At 43.3% G+C, this 18,226-nt stretch overlaps 2 protein-coding genes across 14 annotated transcripts in view; one reads left to right on the forward strand and one right to left on the reverse strand.

Annotated features, from left to right (window-relative positions):
* The window catches only part of Cnot2 (CCR4-NOT transcription complex subunit 2), a 101,416-nt gene extending 95,358 nt beyond the window's left edge, over nucleotides 1–6,058 (reverse strand). For 3 of the 8 annotated variants that reach the window (XM_076553934.1, XM_076553929.1, XM_076553930.1), the window contains exon 1: nucleotides 5,919–6,058. Coding sequence is in view for 2 of the 8 variants with exons in the window: in XM_076553935.1 (XP_076410050.1) it covers nucleotides 5,919–5,923 (5 nt within the window). In the remaining 6 variants the exon portion in view is untranslated. The remainder of the gene's footprint in view (nucleotides 1–5,918) is intronic. The other 5 variants (XM_076553931.1, XM_076553936.1, XM_076553935.1 and 2 more) reach the window with 4 other exon arrangements.
* LOC143269163 (uncharacterized) overlaps nucleotides 5,950–18,226 on the forward strand; it is a 28,147-nt gene continuing 15,870 nt past the window's right edge. For 2 of the 6 annotated variants that reach the window (XM_076553950.1, XM_076553948.1), the window contains exons 1-3: nucleotides 5,950–6,144; nucleotides 7,510–7,584; nucleotides 7,750–7,862. In XM_076553950.1, coding sequence (XP_076410065.1) covers nucleotides 5,950–6,144; nucleotides 7,510–7,584; nucleotides 7,750–7,862 — 383 coding nt within the window. Of the gene's footprint in view, nucleotides 6,145–6,863; nucleotides 7,041–7,509; nucleotides 7,585–7,749; nucleotides 7,863–13,647; nucleotides 13,811–18,226 lie in introns of those variants that run through there. The other 4 variants (XM_076553952.1, XM_076553949.1, XM_076553951.1 and 1 more) reach the window with 3 other exon arrangements.

Consider the following 18,226-nt stretch of genomic DNA (forward strand, 5'->3'; position numbering starts at 1 on the left):
GAGACTTCTTTTCTTTTCTTTTTCTCTTTGAGACAGGGTCTCAATGTATAACCCTGGCTAATCTGGAACTTCCTACATAGACCAGGCTGGCCTCAAACTTCCAGAGACCTGCCTGACTCTCCTGGGATTAAAGGTAACACCACACCCAGCTTAGTGGAAACCGATTTTCACATTAATATGCTTCAATCCAGCAGAAACAAGAAAGAGCATCCTGAGTACTAGATCATATTCCTTTAAAAACATTCACCCTTTGGATCTTTAATAACTCAGGTCTCTGGAAGACACATACCCAAGTATAATATAAGAAAGATTTCTGCAAGTCAAGCATGAGCATTTCCACTAAATGCAGCCTGGGAATCATTTATCCTGCATTTATTCTGTATCTCTAAAATGGACCCAAGCTGGCTCACAGCTTTAAGGGTCTCTCATTCAAACCCGAGAGGCTAAATCAGCTCTTAAACTTTTAGCCTCTCAGGACATAGTGGTACCCACCTGCAATCCCACAGCAAGCTGCAGGACAACTAGGGTTACATAGTGAGACCCAGTATCAAAAATGCAAAAGAAATACCTTTACAGATTTTAGAAAGGTAAAATAACCTATACATCACATTTCTACATCAAAATATTAAAAATTCGAGTGAGGTGTAATTTGGTCAAAAGGAACAAGTCTAGCTGAAATTTCCTAGATGTGTTTTAAAAATCAGATTTAAAGATATATTAAAGCATCTCACCTAGCTTTCCTAAGAACCATGAATTATCTAAATTCAAACTAGATAATTATATGATCAGTGCAACTCAGAAACAGAACACGTGCCCAGTATGTGCCAAGGTCCTGTGTTTGATTCTCAGCCTATCAAAAACAAAACAAAGACTAGAGGATTCTTTGACCAGCCATTAGGTAGGAGGAAAAACAAACAAAAAGAATACAGCATCAAACAGCTTAAATCTATTAGTTATGGCTAAGTACTATAAATACAATTACCTTCTGAGAACTGCATGTCACCTTCCACTAATGCCTTTGGCCATGCAAAATACAGCCAGAAATACAGATCCAAATACCCTGCTCAGAAGTAAAACACTATCAATAATGTACTAACATTCTTTCCAAAGTTCCACACAAACTCCACAGAGAGATCTCAAGAAGCTAGTTACCTACTTTCCAACAGGTAAAGCAGTAAATTAAAAAATAAAAAAAGATTAAGAAATGAGGCAATAGAAGATAACTATCCATCATTCCAAACATGTTGTTGCTCTTGCTCTGTGGACTGGCAAACAGATCACTGAAAACTGCTAATCCAGCCACTATTTTGCTTGAAGCATGTTTCTTGAGAATCTACTAAATACCAAACACACAGAAAGTACCAGCTCTGTCAATGTAACCAAGACACTTAAGAGTCTGTGTTGTAGCGCTCCGATCTGTAGAGTTCTGGGGGAGAGAGGGATCGATGGGAAATGAAGCTCATTGTGACAGACTCAGTAATGGTAAGGCAGAAGGACTGGAGGAGTCAAGAGTTCAAGAAAATGACACCAGAGTTGAGTTCTAAATAAGTTAACCAAACAACAGAATAGTGACACTTAACTCTTCCAACACACACGCAAACACATGCCTGCAAATATGTTCAAAAATGGACTTAGACCCCGAGTTTGATCATATACAAAATGTGTCTCGCAAAGGAAAACTTTCTCTTTTTTTCTAGACTGCTCAGTTTTGCATTTGCATATTGTATTAGCCATGTACTCATAACAAAGTTCAGACAATGTAACCAATTTATCACTTCATAATGTAGCATCCCTCCCCTGTGAGTTATACACCATGTCAGAAAATATAGTAAGAATTCTATTTCTAAGCCAAGCAGTCACTCGGGGGATAGAGGCAAGCATCTCTCTAAGTTCAAGGCCAGCCTGGTCTACAGAGCCAGTTCCTGGACAGCCAAGGCTGCACAGAAAAACCGTGTCTCAAAAAAAAAAAAGAAAAAACCAACAAAAAACACCCAAACAAAAAAAGAATTCTATTTCTAAAACACCCCTGATATTGATGAATAAGCTATACCAACATAATTTGTCCTAAGAATTGAATTTTTTTAAGTAGAAATCAAAGGACACCACACAGAATAACTACAGAAACAAGAAAAAAAAATACTAAAAGAGTTCAATAAACTGATCCAAGGTAAATATCATAAAATACTTTTACAACCTTAAACCCTAATTTTCCTTATAGTTCTTTTCAAATGTCAATTTTTCTACAATAGCTTTCAACTTGAGCACAGCTTTTTCCATACTGAAAACATTACAAAGAAAGTCAATTCCTTCAAGTATCAAAGGTAGAAATCATTTTTGGTCAGGAAGGACAGTCACCTGAATCAACAAGAACTACTATCACAGCCCTAGATCTTTTGACCCTTTACTATCTGCAATCCCAGTATACTACAATTACAGTATGACTGATGAATTCTGCTTCTAAAATTGCCCAACCTGGTACCTTGACTTACTGTGTTTTGTGTTATAAAATCCACTAGAGGGGCTGGAGAGTAAAGAGTACTTGCTGCTCTTCCAGGGGACCTGAATTCAGTTCTTAGCCTCCACGTCAGGTTCATTACTAACTCCAACTCAAGGGGATCTGAAGCCTACAGCCTCAGCCTCTGAAGACACTTGCACTCACATGCATACTATCCACATGCAAGTTCACACACCTACACACAATTTAAACAATTTTTAAAATACCTCTAGAAGTCCAGGTCATTTCCTAAAACTATCACTATTCATGTAAGTTTTCCTCCAATATCTACTCAAACAGTACATGGGATCTACAGTCTGCTTTTAAATGTGTGTTCTCAAGATGAACTCTCTACAGTGAATTTTTCAAGGTTTTTATTATATGTAGTTATTTATTTGTGTGGATACCAACAGAAGCCAACTTAGTGGAGTTGATTCTCTTGTTCCACCATGTGGCTCTCTGGTACAAACTCAGGTCATCAGGCTTGGTGACAAATGCCTTTCCCCAGGGAGCTATGCCACTCATTTGACAATTAAATTTTCAATCAAAAAATACTACTTAACATCACTTTGAAAGAGCGCAAAATTATAAACTATTATTTATACCGATTACTACTATCTATTCATGTTTACTACATACAAAGGCCAAATTTTCTTATGAAGCAAATTTGTCAATAAAAAATAGATACTATCCCATGTAGTGTCTAAAAAATTCTATAATGGTCCGTTCAAGTTTAAGTATTGCTAGTATTAGCACCTACTTAAGAAATACAGAACAGGGTTACCAGTATTTCTAATTTACCAATAATGTATTTACTTTTAAATAAACTTAAGATGTTTCTTAGAAACCAAAAAGTATAAGCACCCACCTTTATATAGGGAAAATAGAGGTAATTATTTCTTTTAGAGAGCATATCATGTGGCATTTTATTTCATCTTCGTTTTTTCTGGGGGGGAGGGGGTGTTGAGACAGGGTTTCTCTGTGTAGCTTTGTGCCTTTCCTAGAACTCGCTTCGGAGACCAGGCTGGCCTCGAACTCAGAGATGTGCCTGCCTCTGCCTCCCAAGTGCTGGGAGTAAAGGCGTGCGCCACCACCCGGCTTTATTTCATTTTCAAGATCAGATAGTTCTCAGATGAATGGGATGCAAACCACTCACATAGGCACAATTTACTTCATTTTCCATCATACAAATTTATTTTTAAACATTTATGAAACTGAATTTTTTTAAAGGTTGTATTTACTATTACGTTAAGGTGCACATGACTCTCAGGCTCTGGGATCTGATAACATATCTCTAGACTGTATCATCAGAACTAAAGGGCTCTGCCAACACTCACTACCTTAACTTCTGTGTATTAATAAAACATTAACAGGAATGCAAAAAATCTGAAATACATTTTTTTTTTATTTCTGGTCTAGAACTAAAAACTATGCACCAAAAAAAAAAAAAATCACTTTGAAAAAAAAAATGAAAAAGTTCCACTTTAATTAAGGATCTTGCAAAGTCAGCCAAAGTAAAAAGTGGAAAATACTGTCTCTTTCTGTGCATTTTGAACTTTTCCTTTGGATTTAAGACAACAACAAAAACTAGATAGGAGAGTGCAGCATATAGTCCTTATAAATGATCTTGGGGCATTAAGAAATATATCAAAGACACAAGACCTGAACACAGGTAAGTACTTGAATGTAGACAATCATTTCAGTGTACTGGATTTAAACAGCACTTCCACCTGGGACAAAATTACCTTACAAAACTGCCAAAGATGAATCCATTGATGCTTGGAAAGAGACTGTTGCCAAATATACCAAGCATTCCCCTACATAAACTTGTTATGAAAGTATACACTCTTTAAATTTCTATCCCACTCTCTCCACATAAATTATCTGGATTTATTTGTTTGGGAAGAGAAAGCATTAGGGACACAATTCTCTGTCTCTAAAATTTCTCACTATGGAGAACAAGAGAAAATGTATTCAGTTTTGAAGATTAAACATGCCCTCCCTTGTGAACAGATTTGGTTAACTCTGCATCATACTTCCTACCATTTGCCAAGAATCTAAGGATCATATTGCTGTATTTTATTAGGAAATGTCCAGAAGATTAAAGAGAATTCTTGGACCAAGAATTTTATGAAAATGAAGCAAAACACTCTTAACACTAGGTTTTCCAGATGTTGAAAAGTAGAGATGTCTCCTAGGATTTCCAAGAAAGTGGTACCCTTACAGAAGAATTTTTTTGGAGGTGATAACGTACTAATAGGGCCTACGGTAAATGCAAATGACAAAACCTTTGAAATAATTTTACAAAATAAAATTACAATTAGCTTTCCCTACCTAAGGGGCCTACAGATAGAGTTATAAAACTTTCTCCTGAACAAACAGTACCTCACTTAAGAACTACCGAGTTTCTTTTAACCCGACTTATTTCTTCCGTGAAACTTTGAAGTTAGGAGACCTAAGACAGCAAAAGGTAGAGAGGAGAGAGGCCCCGGCGGAAGTAGAAAGCAGGGCTTGCAACTCCCCAGACAGAGACAGAAGTGTCTCGGCGGTTCCTCCGCCGCCCCGGGACCCTCCGATCTCAAAAAGTCTCTACACCACCGGGGAAGCCCCCCTCTCCGCGGACGGCGGCAGGAGCGGCACGGTGCTTCTCCTCCTCCCGCCACCGGGCAGGGGCCTCCGGCCGGCATCCGGGGGGAGGGCCTGGAGGCTCCGGAGGCCCGTTAGCCAGTCCGATGAGGTCCCCATCTCTCCGCACCGAACAAAAACCCGCAAGCGGCGGCGGCGGCGGAGGAGGAGGAGGAGAAGGAGGAGGAAGGAGGGAGGCGCGCGGGTGCTGCGAGACGGGGAAGATTCAAGGACCCGCAGCTGCTGGCTGGGAACCGGGCAGAGGCGTCTGGAGCGGCCGGGGGCTCCTCGGATGATGCTGCTGCCGCTGCTGCTGCCGCTGCCGCCTTCTCTACCCCAGGAAGCGGCAGCGGCGGCGGCTGCTCCGCGCCGGCGGGAGCCAGGGGAACCGAGTGCGGGGAGAGCCGCGGCCGCGGGCAGCCGGGACCGGGCCTGGGCTCCGGAGCTGCGGCTGCGGCGGCTGCAGCGGCTGCAGCGGCAGAGGCAGCGGCGGAGGCAGCGGCCCGAGCACGGCGACGCTTTACGTCTCGTCCACCCCGCCACACACACACACACCCCTCCCTCCTCCAAGCGCCGCCACCCCCCTCCCCGCCCGCCCGCCCGCCCGCCCCGCTTCTCCCTCTCTCGATTGGAGCCGAGACAAAAGCAACGGGAAGCGGCGGGCCGGGACGCTACCCGCGGAGCCCCGGGCGCGACCGGGCTAGCCCCGAGGCCTTCCCCCGCCTCGCGGGGGCCCCCAATCCGCCTCCCCCGCCGCGCACCCCGCTGCCAGACTTCCGAAAATTCGCCAAAAACTCACCGCATGAATTTTCTTGTCCCGCGGATCCAAGATGGCGACGTATCCACCGCGGAGGCTGCTGGGAGCAGGACCTTTACCCTCTGACCCCCGCCGTGACCCCCGTCGCGGCGACTCCGCTTCTCTCTCGGGCCGCGGGCAGGAGGGTGGGCGAGCGAGGGAGCGAGCGAGCGCGGCGCTCGCCGGCAGGGACCCGGGCGGCTGTCGCCCGAGCGCACGCCGGTGGACGGTGAGGAGCGCCCCGGGCAGCCTTCCTTCCTCCCCTCCCCACCCTCCCGGGGGGTTCCGCCGAGCGTCCCGCCGGCTCCCGCGGAAGGGGCGGCGGCTGCCCGGTGGCGGTTACGGAGAGCGGGCAGGGCCGCTGCGGCCGCGACCGGCTTTCCGAAGCCGGACCGCCACGCCGGCTGCGGGGCGGGGGGTGGGTGGTGGTGGAGGTGGTGGTGGTGGGGGGGGGGGGCGGGAGAGCGGCGGCCTGGGGTCCGAGCGCGGACTCCGGGGGAGGGAGGGAGCGGGAGGGGGGGGGGCGCGGGGAGGGGGGCGGGGACTGGGGTGGGGTGGGGGGGTTGGCGCAGCGTGGGTCCGCCCACCCGGGGGACGCGCAGCGTGTTTGTGTTTGTGTTGTTGTCCGGCACTCCGCCCCTCTCCCCGAGCACCTCCGGCGGGCGATCTGTCCCCGGGAGCGTTACTACCTGCCCGCCCGGCCCCCGGCCTGCCTGCACCGGGACGGCGGGGCTCGGTGCTCGGCTGGGCTCCCCGGTGCTCACGGCCATGCCCCGGCCGCACGCCGCCGGAGAAGGGAGAGTTCCCCCTCCGCCGAAACCTGGGCGTCAGCTCACACCCCCACCCACCGCACCCCTCCTTTTTCTGCTGGTTGGTTTTTTTTGTTTTTTTTTTTAACCCCCCTCCCCTTCGGTGTTTTGTTTTGTTTTTTTCTTTTCCTCTTTGCAGTCTAAACCTGATGAGAGAGGGAAGTCAAGGGAAGCGTGTTTTTAAAGCAGCGCTGCCCGGAGTGCTTAATCTACCCCCACCGTGTTGACGGTACTTTATTTAGTTCCCGCCCGGCGCGCCCTTTGTAAACCGTAGTGACCAGCTGGCCCCATCCATCCACCAGACCGTTTGAAAATACGATGCCTGTGGTGAGAACTTCAGGGAAGAAAGGTTTTGCTCTCCAAAACAGTAGTGTCCCTGAAACTGAAATTCGTTTTCTTTAATTTTTTTTATTTATTTTATTGGTTTTTTGAGACAGGGTTTCTCAGTGTAGCTTTGCGCTTTTCCTGGAACTCGCTTTGGAGACCAGGCTGGCCTCGAACTCACAGAGATCCTCCTGCCTCTGCCTCCCGAGTGCTGGGATTAAAGGCGTGCGCCGCCGCCGCCCGGCAAAATTCATTTTCTTTGCACTATAGTACTCTTCCTTTATAATTATTAAAACTTGCTAAACGACCCGGTGTGATTTGAAGTTCCTAGTTTCATAATGCATTGTTCCTATTTGAGTGATAGACTTTATGAATGTGAATTACTATTAATTTGAAGTAAATAAAATTTCCTCCTTCTCGCCGCCCAATCAATCACTATATACAGTTTCGATTTATCCTAGAAAGCTAGAGGCAAGAAACAGGAAGAAATAAAAGCCTACTGTGAAATAAAATGTGACTTTGCCCTGGTTTTGAAGGTAAGGTATTTTGACATATCTGCAGATATGTAAATTTGTTTAAATGCCAACAGGTACTGGTGTAGTCAGGAGAAAAGGGATTTATTTATTTTGCTGGATTGTTCACTTCATTAAATACTCCATTTCACCGTTTTGTGCTTCGTTTTGTTTTGTTTTTTACTTCAGGAAACAGGAAAATTTAAGAAGGAAGGATGTGGTCCTATGTGGCTCCTCCCCCATCAGTTTCTTCCTGCCTTTCTGCTTTCTCTTCCTCTCAAGTTAACATCTACTGCCATAAGGTAGTGTGTTATAGGACTGGCTACCCCTCTGGGCCTGGGTAGTGTATGTGTGTGAATGCATGCAATACAGAGCATCCTACTCTGGCTCCTAATTATTTGGAGTCTTTAACATGTATATAGTAGCATTATCACATTGAATAACGTTAAATGTTCTAATTCATTACCCTTTTTACCTCTATTACCTTTAAAAACACAGTTTTGTCAAAATTGGAAGAATTTTTCCCTGTTGGGAAGGTCTCAGAGTTTTATTATGCTTGGCTTTTCACTGGGCAAGTTAGGAACATTTTCTTTTCTTTTCTTTTCTTTTTTTTTAAACAATTTAACATTACTTTGTGTGCATTAAAATGAAGGTATCAGGTCCCCTGGAACTGGAGTTACAGTTGTGAACTGCCATGTGGGTGCTGGGAATTGAACCCAAGTCCTCTGGAAGAGCAACAATCAGTGCTCCTAACCAGCCCCCTAGAACATTTTCTTAGTAAGTTCATGGAGTAGGGATGCTAGAAAAACTTTAGTGATTTGCTTAGAACACGATATGCTTAGAACTAATGCCCAAGTTTTTTACTTCATTACCATGTGTCAAATCCGTCATAAGTTGGTAAGATTTTTTCTAATAGGTATTGAATGACCGAGCATTTGTTAAGGGCTTGTATTGGTGGCTCAGCATGATGATGTAAGCGCTCAATAAAAATTTTAAATCGTCCTGCTGCATCAAAAACTTATTCACTGGGCATAGTTTTTACAGGTCTTTATGTCTAGCACTTGGGAAGCAGAGAAAGGCTGATCTATGAGTTCCAGGCCAACCTGGTCTACATAACTAATTGCAGGCCAGCCAGGGCTATATATAAAGTGAAACCTTGTCAAAACAAAACTACTTTATCTTCAAAACCAAACGTGACAACACTTGACTGTGATTCTGTTACTGTGGAGACTGAGACAGGAGAGTCAACCTGAGTTTGAGACTATCCCCCCCCCCTTTTTTTTTGGTGCACCTTACAGAAAAATTTTTCACTTGTATTTAGGGGGAAATGCTTTATTAAGGAAAGAATAAGTTTGTATATATTCATAGAAGGGAAAGGCCTTTTTTTAAAAAAAAAAAAAAAAAAGCAGTGGGTATGATGCTGGCATGTTTGCCATGACAAGGAATAAAAGGACATCTCAAATTTAACTGTCTGAAAAAGAGCGGTTGACTCCCCTCTCATGCCCCAGCTTACTTCTCTCTTAGTATTCCTAAGTTCCATAAATAGTAATGCTGTTTACCTACTTAGGCTGACAATTAGAAATCTCCTGTAATTCCTTCTCACTCTACGTCATCTTACCGGTATGCACCATGAACTCTTTCCACCATGAACTCTTTCCAATTATATTCTGAATTCACTACTCATCAACTCACTCCCACCCTTGTGAGCTACCTCGTCTCTTTCTAGAGTGTAGGAATACCTGCTCTTTATGGCCCCCACACCTCTGTCAGCCAGCCTCGTGTACCAGCCAGAACCATCATTTTAACTTCTGTATTCAGTTGTGTTTCTTTTTTTAAGATTTGTTTTATTTATTATGTATATAGTATTCTGTCTGCATGTATGCCCACATGCCAGAAGAGGTCATCAGATCTCATTACAGATGGTTGTGAGCCACCATGTGGTTGCTGGGAATTGAACTCAGGACCTCTGGAAGAGCAGTCAGTGTTCTTAATGCTGAGCCATCTCTCCAGCTTCCTTATATATGGAATGAAACCTGAAAGACCTTTCAGTCTGACCTGTTGCAGCTCCTGCCTTTTCTGCATTTTGTTTTCACCCGTTCTGCCTCGTCTTTCTGTCATACACCACACTCTTTCCAGTCTGTAGCACACACTCTTAGTTGCCCTCCAAAATTCCTCCTTTTCAGAATAATAAATGTAGACACATTTATTACTGGTATAAAGACTAATTGTTCTAACCTACTTTGTGGCCACATGATAGCACTCACTAACCAATTAGTTATAATCCATTCCCTCTCTGTGTAAGCCTTATCATGTAGTACTCATCCAGAGCAGCCCTTTGATTAAAAACAAGTAAACCCTTCATCCCATTGTTCCTGTGTTTTGTGCTCTGAAATACTGATAGCCTGGAACACTCCTTGCCAGTTGAGGACATACATAGTTCCTTCATTTTATGGATCGGCAAAACTTTAAACTGGTAGAAACTAAGATTCCTGAACATGGTATCTGTACTACATTCCTTTCAATTTTTGATGTGGGGAAAAATTGGTTACCTCTTTAATTTTTTAGTTATTAAAACCAGTATTTGGAGCTAGACATTGAGTCAGAAGGATTACCACAGATTTGTGGATAACCTAGACTATGGAAGAAAATGTCAGCCTGGGTTACATTGTCTCTGGCAGACCTTCCTTGGCAACCATCCCTAAGATAGCTCCCTCTGTGTTCATTCTCTAATACTACCTTCTACAGGAGTATTTGTAAAATCCAAGCTAGGAAAAAATAGTGCCCAGCTGATGAGATCCCTGGAATTTGCAGACCTTGATCATGAAGCTAGGTTAGTCCACCTCCATCTCCAGGAACGCTGTGTTACAGAAAGGGAGGGGCAAAACGGGTAGCGCAGCGTCCTGGCACATCCGGACACCACGGTGTGTGTAGAGCAGAACTTCCGCCTGGCTGGCTGCTTGTTTTTGTCTATTACTGAACTTCAGTTTCTTCATCTCAAATACACAAAAGTACCGTGAGCTCAGTGGTCACATTACAGAAGGTTAAGAGTAAAGCCCAACTCGGGGACAAAATGTGTAGACATCAGTCTTTAGATGTTAGCATATTACTTAGGGTAGTACTGAGGACAGTTCAGAGAAACAGGGCTCTTACTGTGATGAGAGTTTAGACTGGCAGCACATTTCTAGAGTGGACTGTTAAAGCCTTGAGGCCTTGCTCAGTTCCTCTTCTAAAAGCACTTCGTAAGGAAGTAAGGATGTGTATTAACAGTACAGTTGCTAGAGTATGTACTGTGTTGTTGACTGTAATAAGCAACATTCGTATAATGAACAGTACTCAGCCATTAAAAGTGATGTTGACAGTGTCGGGTTCTGTTGAGGACCTGTCCTCTAGGCTGGTAAATAGCTGTATGCTTCTGGTGTCTACACATGGTTTTCCCTCTGCTTAACTGTGTACTAACTCTCACCAAGGCACTAGGTGCTTGGGATTATGTTCACCAAGTGACCTTATTTAACCTTAATTATATCTTTACAAACTGATTTTCAATACACTCCTATTCTGAGGTAATGGAGATTCGAGTGGTCAGGGGTGGTACAGTTCAGCCCATAACACAGGAGGGCGGAAATGACCGGAGCTAGTGACCAGAATCGAGTGAGCTGGTGACAAGTTTGGAGTGCTGCAACTGCCAGGCGAAAGATTGATCCAGACGTTTGCAGTAATCACTGCTCTGCCATGGTTTAGTTAGCACCAAAAGGGTAGTCGGGACATTCCATTTTGGTGAACCATAGTTGAGTTTTGACATTACTTACCTGAAGATGGCATCATATCCTATGGGTCAGGACTTGTTCCACAGACTGCTCTTCACTTCTGATGCCAGTCGCCAGTCAGGACTTCTCACCTCCCTTCTGACTGATAGGCAGTAAGTCAAGTTCCATGACCCCTCCCTCGGTTCGATTAATTTAATTGCTAACAGATTTCGGGGAAACACTGCCTAGAGTCACAAATTTAAAGAAGGTACTAAAACAGATGTGGATGAATAGCCAGGTGGAAGAGATACATAGGGTGAGATGCAGAGAAAGACCTGGAGATTCAGGTGTCCCACCCTCTAGGGTCCTACATGTGTTCATCTATCCGGAAGCTGTCTGAATCCAATCCTTACGGGTTTTTATGGAAGCTTCAAAATATGAACATGATTAATAACATTATTCATAATTAACCAACACAGCCTTTAGCCCATCTCCTCCCCAGAAGCAGCAGCATCTGTCCTGAAGCTGTTGAGGAAACCACCAAGAGTCATCTTGGAACCAAACATTGCCCTGTCTCCGAGGAAACTGTAAGGGATTTAGAAGCTCTGTGTCATGGACAAGAGACCCAGACCAAACAATGTATACATATACATTACATCTGCTACATATAGATACATACATGACATTGTGTGGTTTATAAGATATATACATATAAATGTGGCTTTCTAAGATTCTGATATTAATGCAATCACCACGTGATTTCCAACAGAGATACCAGAAAATACACATTGAAGAACATAGAGCTCCTTCAAAAACGAGCTGAAAACTGGATGTTGACATGTTAAAGAAGGAAACTAAATTCCTATTTCTTACCCTACACAAACAGCAAATTCAAAATGAACCAAAGACCTTAACCCACAGAGGAAACACTTGAAAGCAGAGGTCAGGGCTTTCTGAAAAGACTGCAGTAATAGGGCAAGAAGAGCAAGAATTGAGAAACCGCACTGCAGGAATTGAAGGTGCCCCACGAAGAAAACAGTGCAGCTCTTCCTGTGCGTGCTCATCTGATGTTGACTCAAGTCAGAGTTGGGCAAAGTGGAAGGGAAGGTGTGGACGTTCCTAATGATTTTTACGATTCTCAGAGCCCTCCCTAAGAACTATCAAGACAGCAGCTGGACACGGTGGTGCACACCTTTAATCTCAGCATGCAGAAGGCAGAGGCATGTGGAACCTTGAGTTCCAGGACAGCCTGATAGGACAGCCAGGGCTGTGAGACAGACCCCGTCCCCTGTCTCAAAAAAAAAAAAACAAGGGGTGGGGATAAAGTCAGCAAGGTTTACTTGAATTTGAAATATCCATATTAGGTGATTGCTCAGTTTTCCCACCAGTTTTATTATTTTTTTTAAGCCTTTGATCCAGACACAAGGAAGATAATACTTAACCCATACCGGTCATTCAGCATCAGTTTCATCATATAGCTTTATCCAACTCCAAACACAACTATGAGCATTCAAATCAAGAAATTATTAACTTACATAGTTTGCCTTGTGATCCATACTTGGCCTTTTAATGACTTTTAGGTAAAGATAAAAAAATTAAAGTTTTGTGAAAGTTACAGATATTAAAGAATATGTTGCATATCACCAGAAATTCAGGAAGCAGAGATTAGAAACCTAGGCTGAAATGTGTTCACTGATAACTCCTGGGCAGATGCCTAACCTCCATAGCTCCCATTGTGCTATGTGAAAATGGGACATAAAAATATGACTGATTTTGAGTTGTAAAAGTGTTGTGCCATGGCATATCTAGATTGGGAAGTGACCTAATAGTCAACAAATAATAGTTAAAATGACAATATAATATTTTTATGTAAAAGGCCACATATAATCTTAACTTTAGAGAAAAACAGTAACTGAGACATCAAGAAAGGTAAATGCAGTGAAGTTATGCCCCCTGAAAATAACCATTAAATAAACAACAGCAGAACTATAAATGTGCTAGCATTCTATTTTATATTGGTCCATAAAAAAATCAAGTAGGAAAGTGTATTCTTGAATGATTAGCTCTTACAGTGTCAGCTAGTGATCATGTGATTTTGCTGCTGTCACGTCTTAAAATATGTGTTAAGCCAGTCTTTTCAGATTACGAGATGGCATCTCATTCACACTCACTAACAGGGTTTAAAAGACCTGTCACTATGGGGGGAAGGTTTACTTGTGTGTGTGCACTTTCAGCTGTGAGCTCAGGTGTGTGTGTGTGTGTGCGCGCGTGCGCGCGCACAGAGGCCAGAGAAGGATGCCAGATGGCCTGCTCTACCTCCCTCTGCTTTATTCTCTTGAGACAGGTTACTCACTGAACCTGGAGCTCACCATCTTTGAACTAGGCTGTCCAGTCTGCAAGCCCCAGCCACCTTCTTTTCTCTGCGCCACCCAACCTCCAGCCCTGGACTACAGGCGTTCATGTCTGGCCACACCCAACTCTTTATGTAGGTAGGCAGTAGGGGATCTGAATTCAGCTCCTCAAGCTTGCACAGCAAACACTCTTACTCACTGAGCCCATTTCCCAGCCCCAAATACCTGTCATTGCTGAAAGATACTACAGTTACAGAGTATTTGCAGTAATACTCAAGTAACTTTATTTTTTCAATATGATAGCTCACCTCATATGAAGTAAAGCTGTAGCCACAATTAAGGTGTTTCAAAAGTACTGCCTAGAATAGAATTAACGACTATTTCACAGACTAGAATTTAACCAGTATATTTCACAGAATACTGTATTAGTAAAGACTTAGTTTCTGTTAACTTCTGTGTTACAAATTTACTGTAGCTACCGCAGTTGACTGACAAAGATGGTCCTTAGGGAACCTCCTCAAACCTTTTCTTTTAAATAAAGCAGCCTACAGCTTGGAAATGATTCTTTGTAAGCACCCATGTGCTGGTCGGTTTTCTTCGCTATGACAAAAAGTCCCTGAATCTGGGTAATAGGTAAACAAAGTTTATTCAGCCCACAGTTCTGAATGTCCAAGAGCATTGCACAGGCCTTTGCCTGGCTCTCGGGTGAGCTGTATGCCAGGTACCATCATGGTAGTCTAGATAGCAATATAGAGGGCAGCATTCCTGGTGACCTAATAGCCTTCCAGTATGTTCCACTTCCTAAAGGTTCTACTGCCTACCAACATCAGCATATGGAGAATGAATTTTCCAGCACATGAACCCTTGAGGGAGGTACTCAAACCGTATCCAATTGCACCTACCCAAAGAGCCTGTGGAAGAGCTGGATGGGAAACCCAGAGGGGTGGTTAATCAGTCACAAACTTGGCAGCTGTTCCTGATGTGTTTGATAAACATAAGAGATCATAAAACAGGACTACCAAACGTGAGGACCTAGTAGGCAACCACATGGTGAAATCTCCTTTCTTCCTGCTAAAAGCAAAAATTTGAACAAAAGTGCCTTCTTAACTCTAGTGTGGTGTAGAGGGGAGAGACTGGTTCTGGTTTACGGTGAACAAATAGCATACATGTTACACTCTGACCCGAAGAATTTGTGAGTATGTGGTTCCTTGTAGAAACAGGTTACAGTAGAGAAGAGCAAGAAAGGACTCGAACCCAGTCCCTCAGTACATTGGTTCATAAGCTACTACTTTGGTTGTGTTGCAAAGCCATTTAATATTTTTAATAAAAAGTGTGTTCCTTATTGTGTTAATTTTTATTGAAAATTTCAGTTAAAACTATAAGCTATCTGTATTTGATGAAGACACTATACTTGAAAAGTTTATTTCTGGGTTCCCATACATGGAAATTAAGGATTTTCTACCATTAATTATAGTATGGGGTATAAATTGTATCACAAAAGACATTTTGAACAGGCTTTGATAAGATACTTCTCTAATCCTTGAGGGGGTGAGTTTTTCTAATACCTCAAGAAAGATAGTAAGCCAGCATTACCACCATAGTATAGTGACAGCTGAAGATTTTTGTGTATAAATTGATGCTGAAATACTGACTGCAAGTTTCCCATTTTCCTAGAGTTGTGATTGTGCCCTTAAGCTGAGTGTAAAGAGTATCCAACATGGTGCATCCTAAATTTATATAGTAAAGTTAACAAGCCCTAGCACCACCTCACAAAAGCATGCCCTTCTATCTGCCTCTAGTCAGAAGTGACAGACCCTGGAGAGAAGAGAGAAGCACTGCTTGGTGGCCAGTCTCTCCCACATGCAGTTGAGGTGGGGAGATGCTTGGTGGCCAGTCTCTCCCACATGCAGTTGAGGTGGGGAGATGCTTGGTGGCCAGTCTCTCCCACATGCAGTTGAGGTGGGGAGATGCTTGGTGGCCAGTCTCTCCCACATGCAGTTGAGGTGGGGAGATGCTTGGTGGCCAGTCTCTCCCACATGCAGTTGAGGTGGGGAGAGGGTGTTAGAAGGAATTGTAAAGATCGGGATGCCTAAAAGAAGGAAGGACGTTAGACACATTTCTCTGTTAGATGTTGGCTTGGAAAGGGACTTACTGAACAACTAGAGCTGAGTAGAAGAAAGCAATTTCCAAAGAGGGCAGAACAACAGGAGAGTGGCCTCTACATCTATCCTTTAGTATGACAGTGATGGAGGTTGTCATACCATGCATGCCGTGGGTGGTATACACTCCAGGTTAGGTGTCTAAGCTGAACTATTTTGTTAGTATGAGGTGGTTGTAACGAGGAATACAAGAGGTCAACTTCATCCAGAGGCCCTTCGTTGGGAAGGTAGTTTCCCTACTTAACTTCGTCAACTTGACATCACCTAGAATCATCTGAGAGGAAAGCTTTGATTGAAATATTGCCTGTGGGCATATCAGTGGAGGACTGTCATTCATTTTCCAGGAGGGCCCAGCCCACTGTGGGCAGCACCATCCTTAGACAGGTGGTCCTGGGCTGCATAAGAAAACTAAGCATGAGCCAGCAAGCAGCATCCTGTCATACATTTTGCTTCAGATCCTGCTCTGACTTCAGTGGTGGACCGAGTAAGATCTGGAAGTGGAAGCCAAACAAGACTTCCTCCCCAGGTTGCTTTTCGGCAGACTGTATTGTCACAGCATAGGATGAGACTACTTCCTCAAAGCCCATGCTGCCTTGATCAAAGCAGCATCCTCAGAGACAGAGCTTTGGACACTCAGAGAATATCATACATATAGTTGGTAAATAGAATACCCTCACCTACTTAAAGGGCAATTGTTGGCCATTTTCTCGCCCTTCTACCACAAACCAAGGGCTTAGAGAATTGGGTATCTGACAACCAGATGTCTCCCACACAGCTTCTAAGTCACTCGAAGGCTTCTCATACTGAATAGGTAGAAGGTGAGGGTCAGCATAGCTTCCAGTTGAGCTGTGAGTGAAGCTTTAAAGCTAACAGACTGAGTCTTGGTGTCTGTTCGAAGAACTTAATTTACTGACAATCTTGGGATCTCTTTAAAATCGGTATAAGAGCCATCCATGAAAAAAGGGATTTTGGTATTTGGTACAATAATATCCTGGTGTTATGGAAAGTGGAAGGAAAGTTTTCTTGTTTAAATTCTCAACCAGTCAAAACATTTTGAGTAAAACAGACAAGTACTTAAATATATGTGTAGTTATACTTAAAAATATGCTTTCAAAACTCAATTTTTTAATTCACATATACAAAGTTGTGAAATTTCAAAATATCTTTTACTGTCTTTGTAGTTTTAGCATTGGCTAAAGAGTTCAACAAATTTTTATCCATTTACTTTGAATAAAAGTAATACATTTTCACTCAGAAAAGAGCAATGAGAAAATACAAGACTTGTATTTTGTTACAGTATATTGATTTATTGGGCACATGGAGGGGTGTGTGCCATGATGTGCATGTAGGAACTGGTTCTCTCCTTTCATCGTGTGGGTCCTGGGGATCAGCCTCGGGTCATCAGGCTTCAGTGGCAGGAAGTGCCTTTACCAGCTGGGCCATCTGGCTGTCCCAAAATCTGTGTGTCAAAGTGTAATGTAAGGGCTAGTGAGAGGGCTCAGCCGGCAAAGGTGCTTGCCACCAAGCCTGGTGACCTGAACACGATCCCCTGAACACGTGTGGAGGGAGAGAATGAACTTTCTCAAGACCCTCCTCTGACATGCAGGTGCTACACAACCAATAACATGTAAGAATTACTTAAGGTTGCATCTTTGAAGTGAGTATTCAGCTTGATTTGGGACAACAATATCTAGCACATGTGAAGTCAAACCAACCTTACATTACCATGAAGTGAAGCATAAAGAACTATTTTGTTTGTTTTATTGGTTAATGAATAAGCAAGTGATGGCTTTCCAGCTTCAGATCTGGATACAGACAATTGGACCATTCTTTCACATGATGAACAACATGGGTGCATACAAGTTCCCAGTGCATTCATGCTGACAGAGTCATACTGTGTGCCAGGCACTTATGCAAGCGCAGGAAAACTTGGCAATAAGGAAGGTGAATAAGAGTTCTGTTTCATGGAGAATATAAACAATAAACAAAGATTTAACATAATATCCAGCAAAAACAAAAAGCAAGAACGGAGCACGGGAGTGTCCAGGAGGTGCTTTTGTGGATTTTATAGTGGTAATGACAACTCTCAGGAGGTAGCGTTTGAGCTAAAGATCTAAGAGGATCGAGTGCATGCTGGCATGTGTGAAGTTTAGTGTCAGGTAAGTAATTTGGTATCCCTTAGGGAATGTTAACGCAGTTAATTACGGCTTTACAAAAAACAGCACATTATAGTGTACATTAAGATCTCCATAGGAGTTGTTTGGTTGGTTGTAGTCTCATTCATTCAACGGATTCCTATATTACCGACTTCATTCTAGGCCATTGCCATATAACACTGAATAAAATACACAAATCCTTGACCATGAGGAGATTACACTCTACCAGGAAAATCGAGTTGATAAAATATACACTA

Source organism: Peromyscus maniculatus, chromosome 18, assembly GCF_049852395.1.
Source record: "Peromyscus maniculatus bairdii isolate BWxNUB_F1_BW_parent chromosome 18, HU_Pman_BW_mat_3.1, whole genome shotgun sequence".
NCBI lineage: Eukaryota > Metazoa > Chordata > Mammalia > Rodentia > Cricetidae > Peromyscus > Peromyscus maniculatus.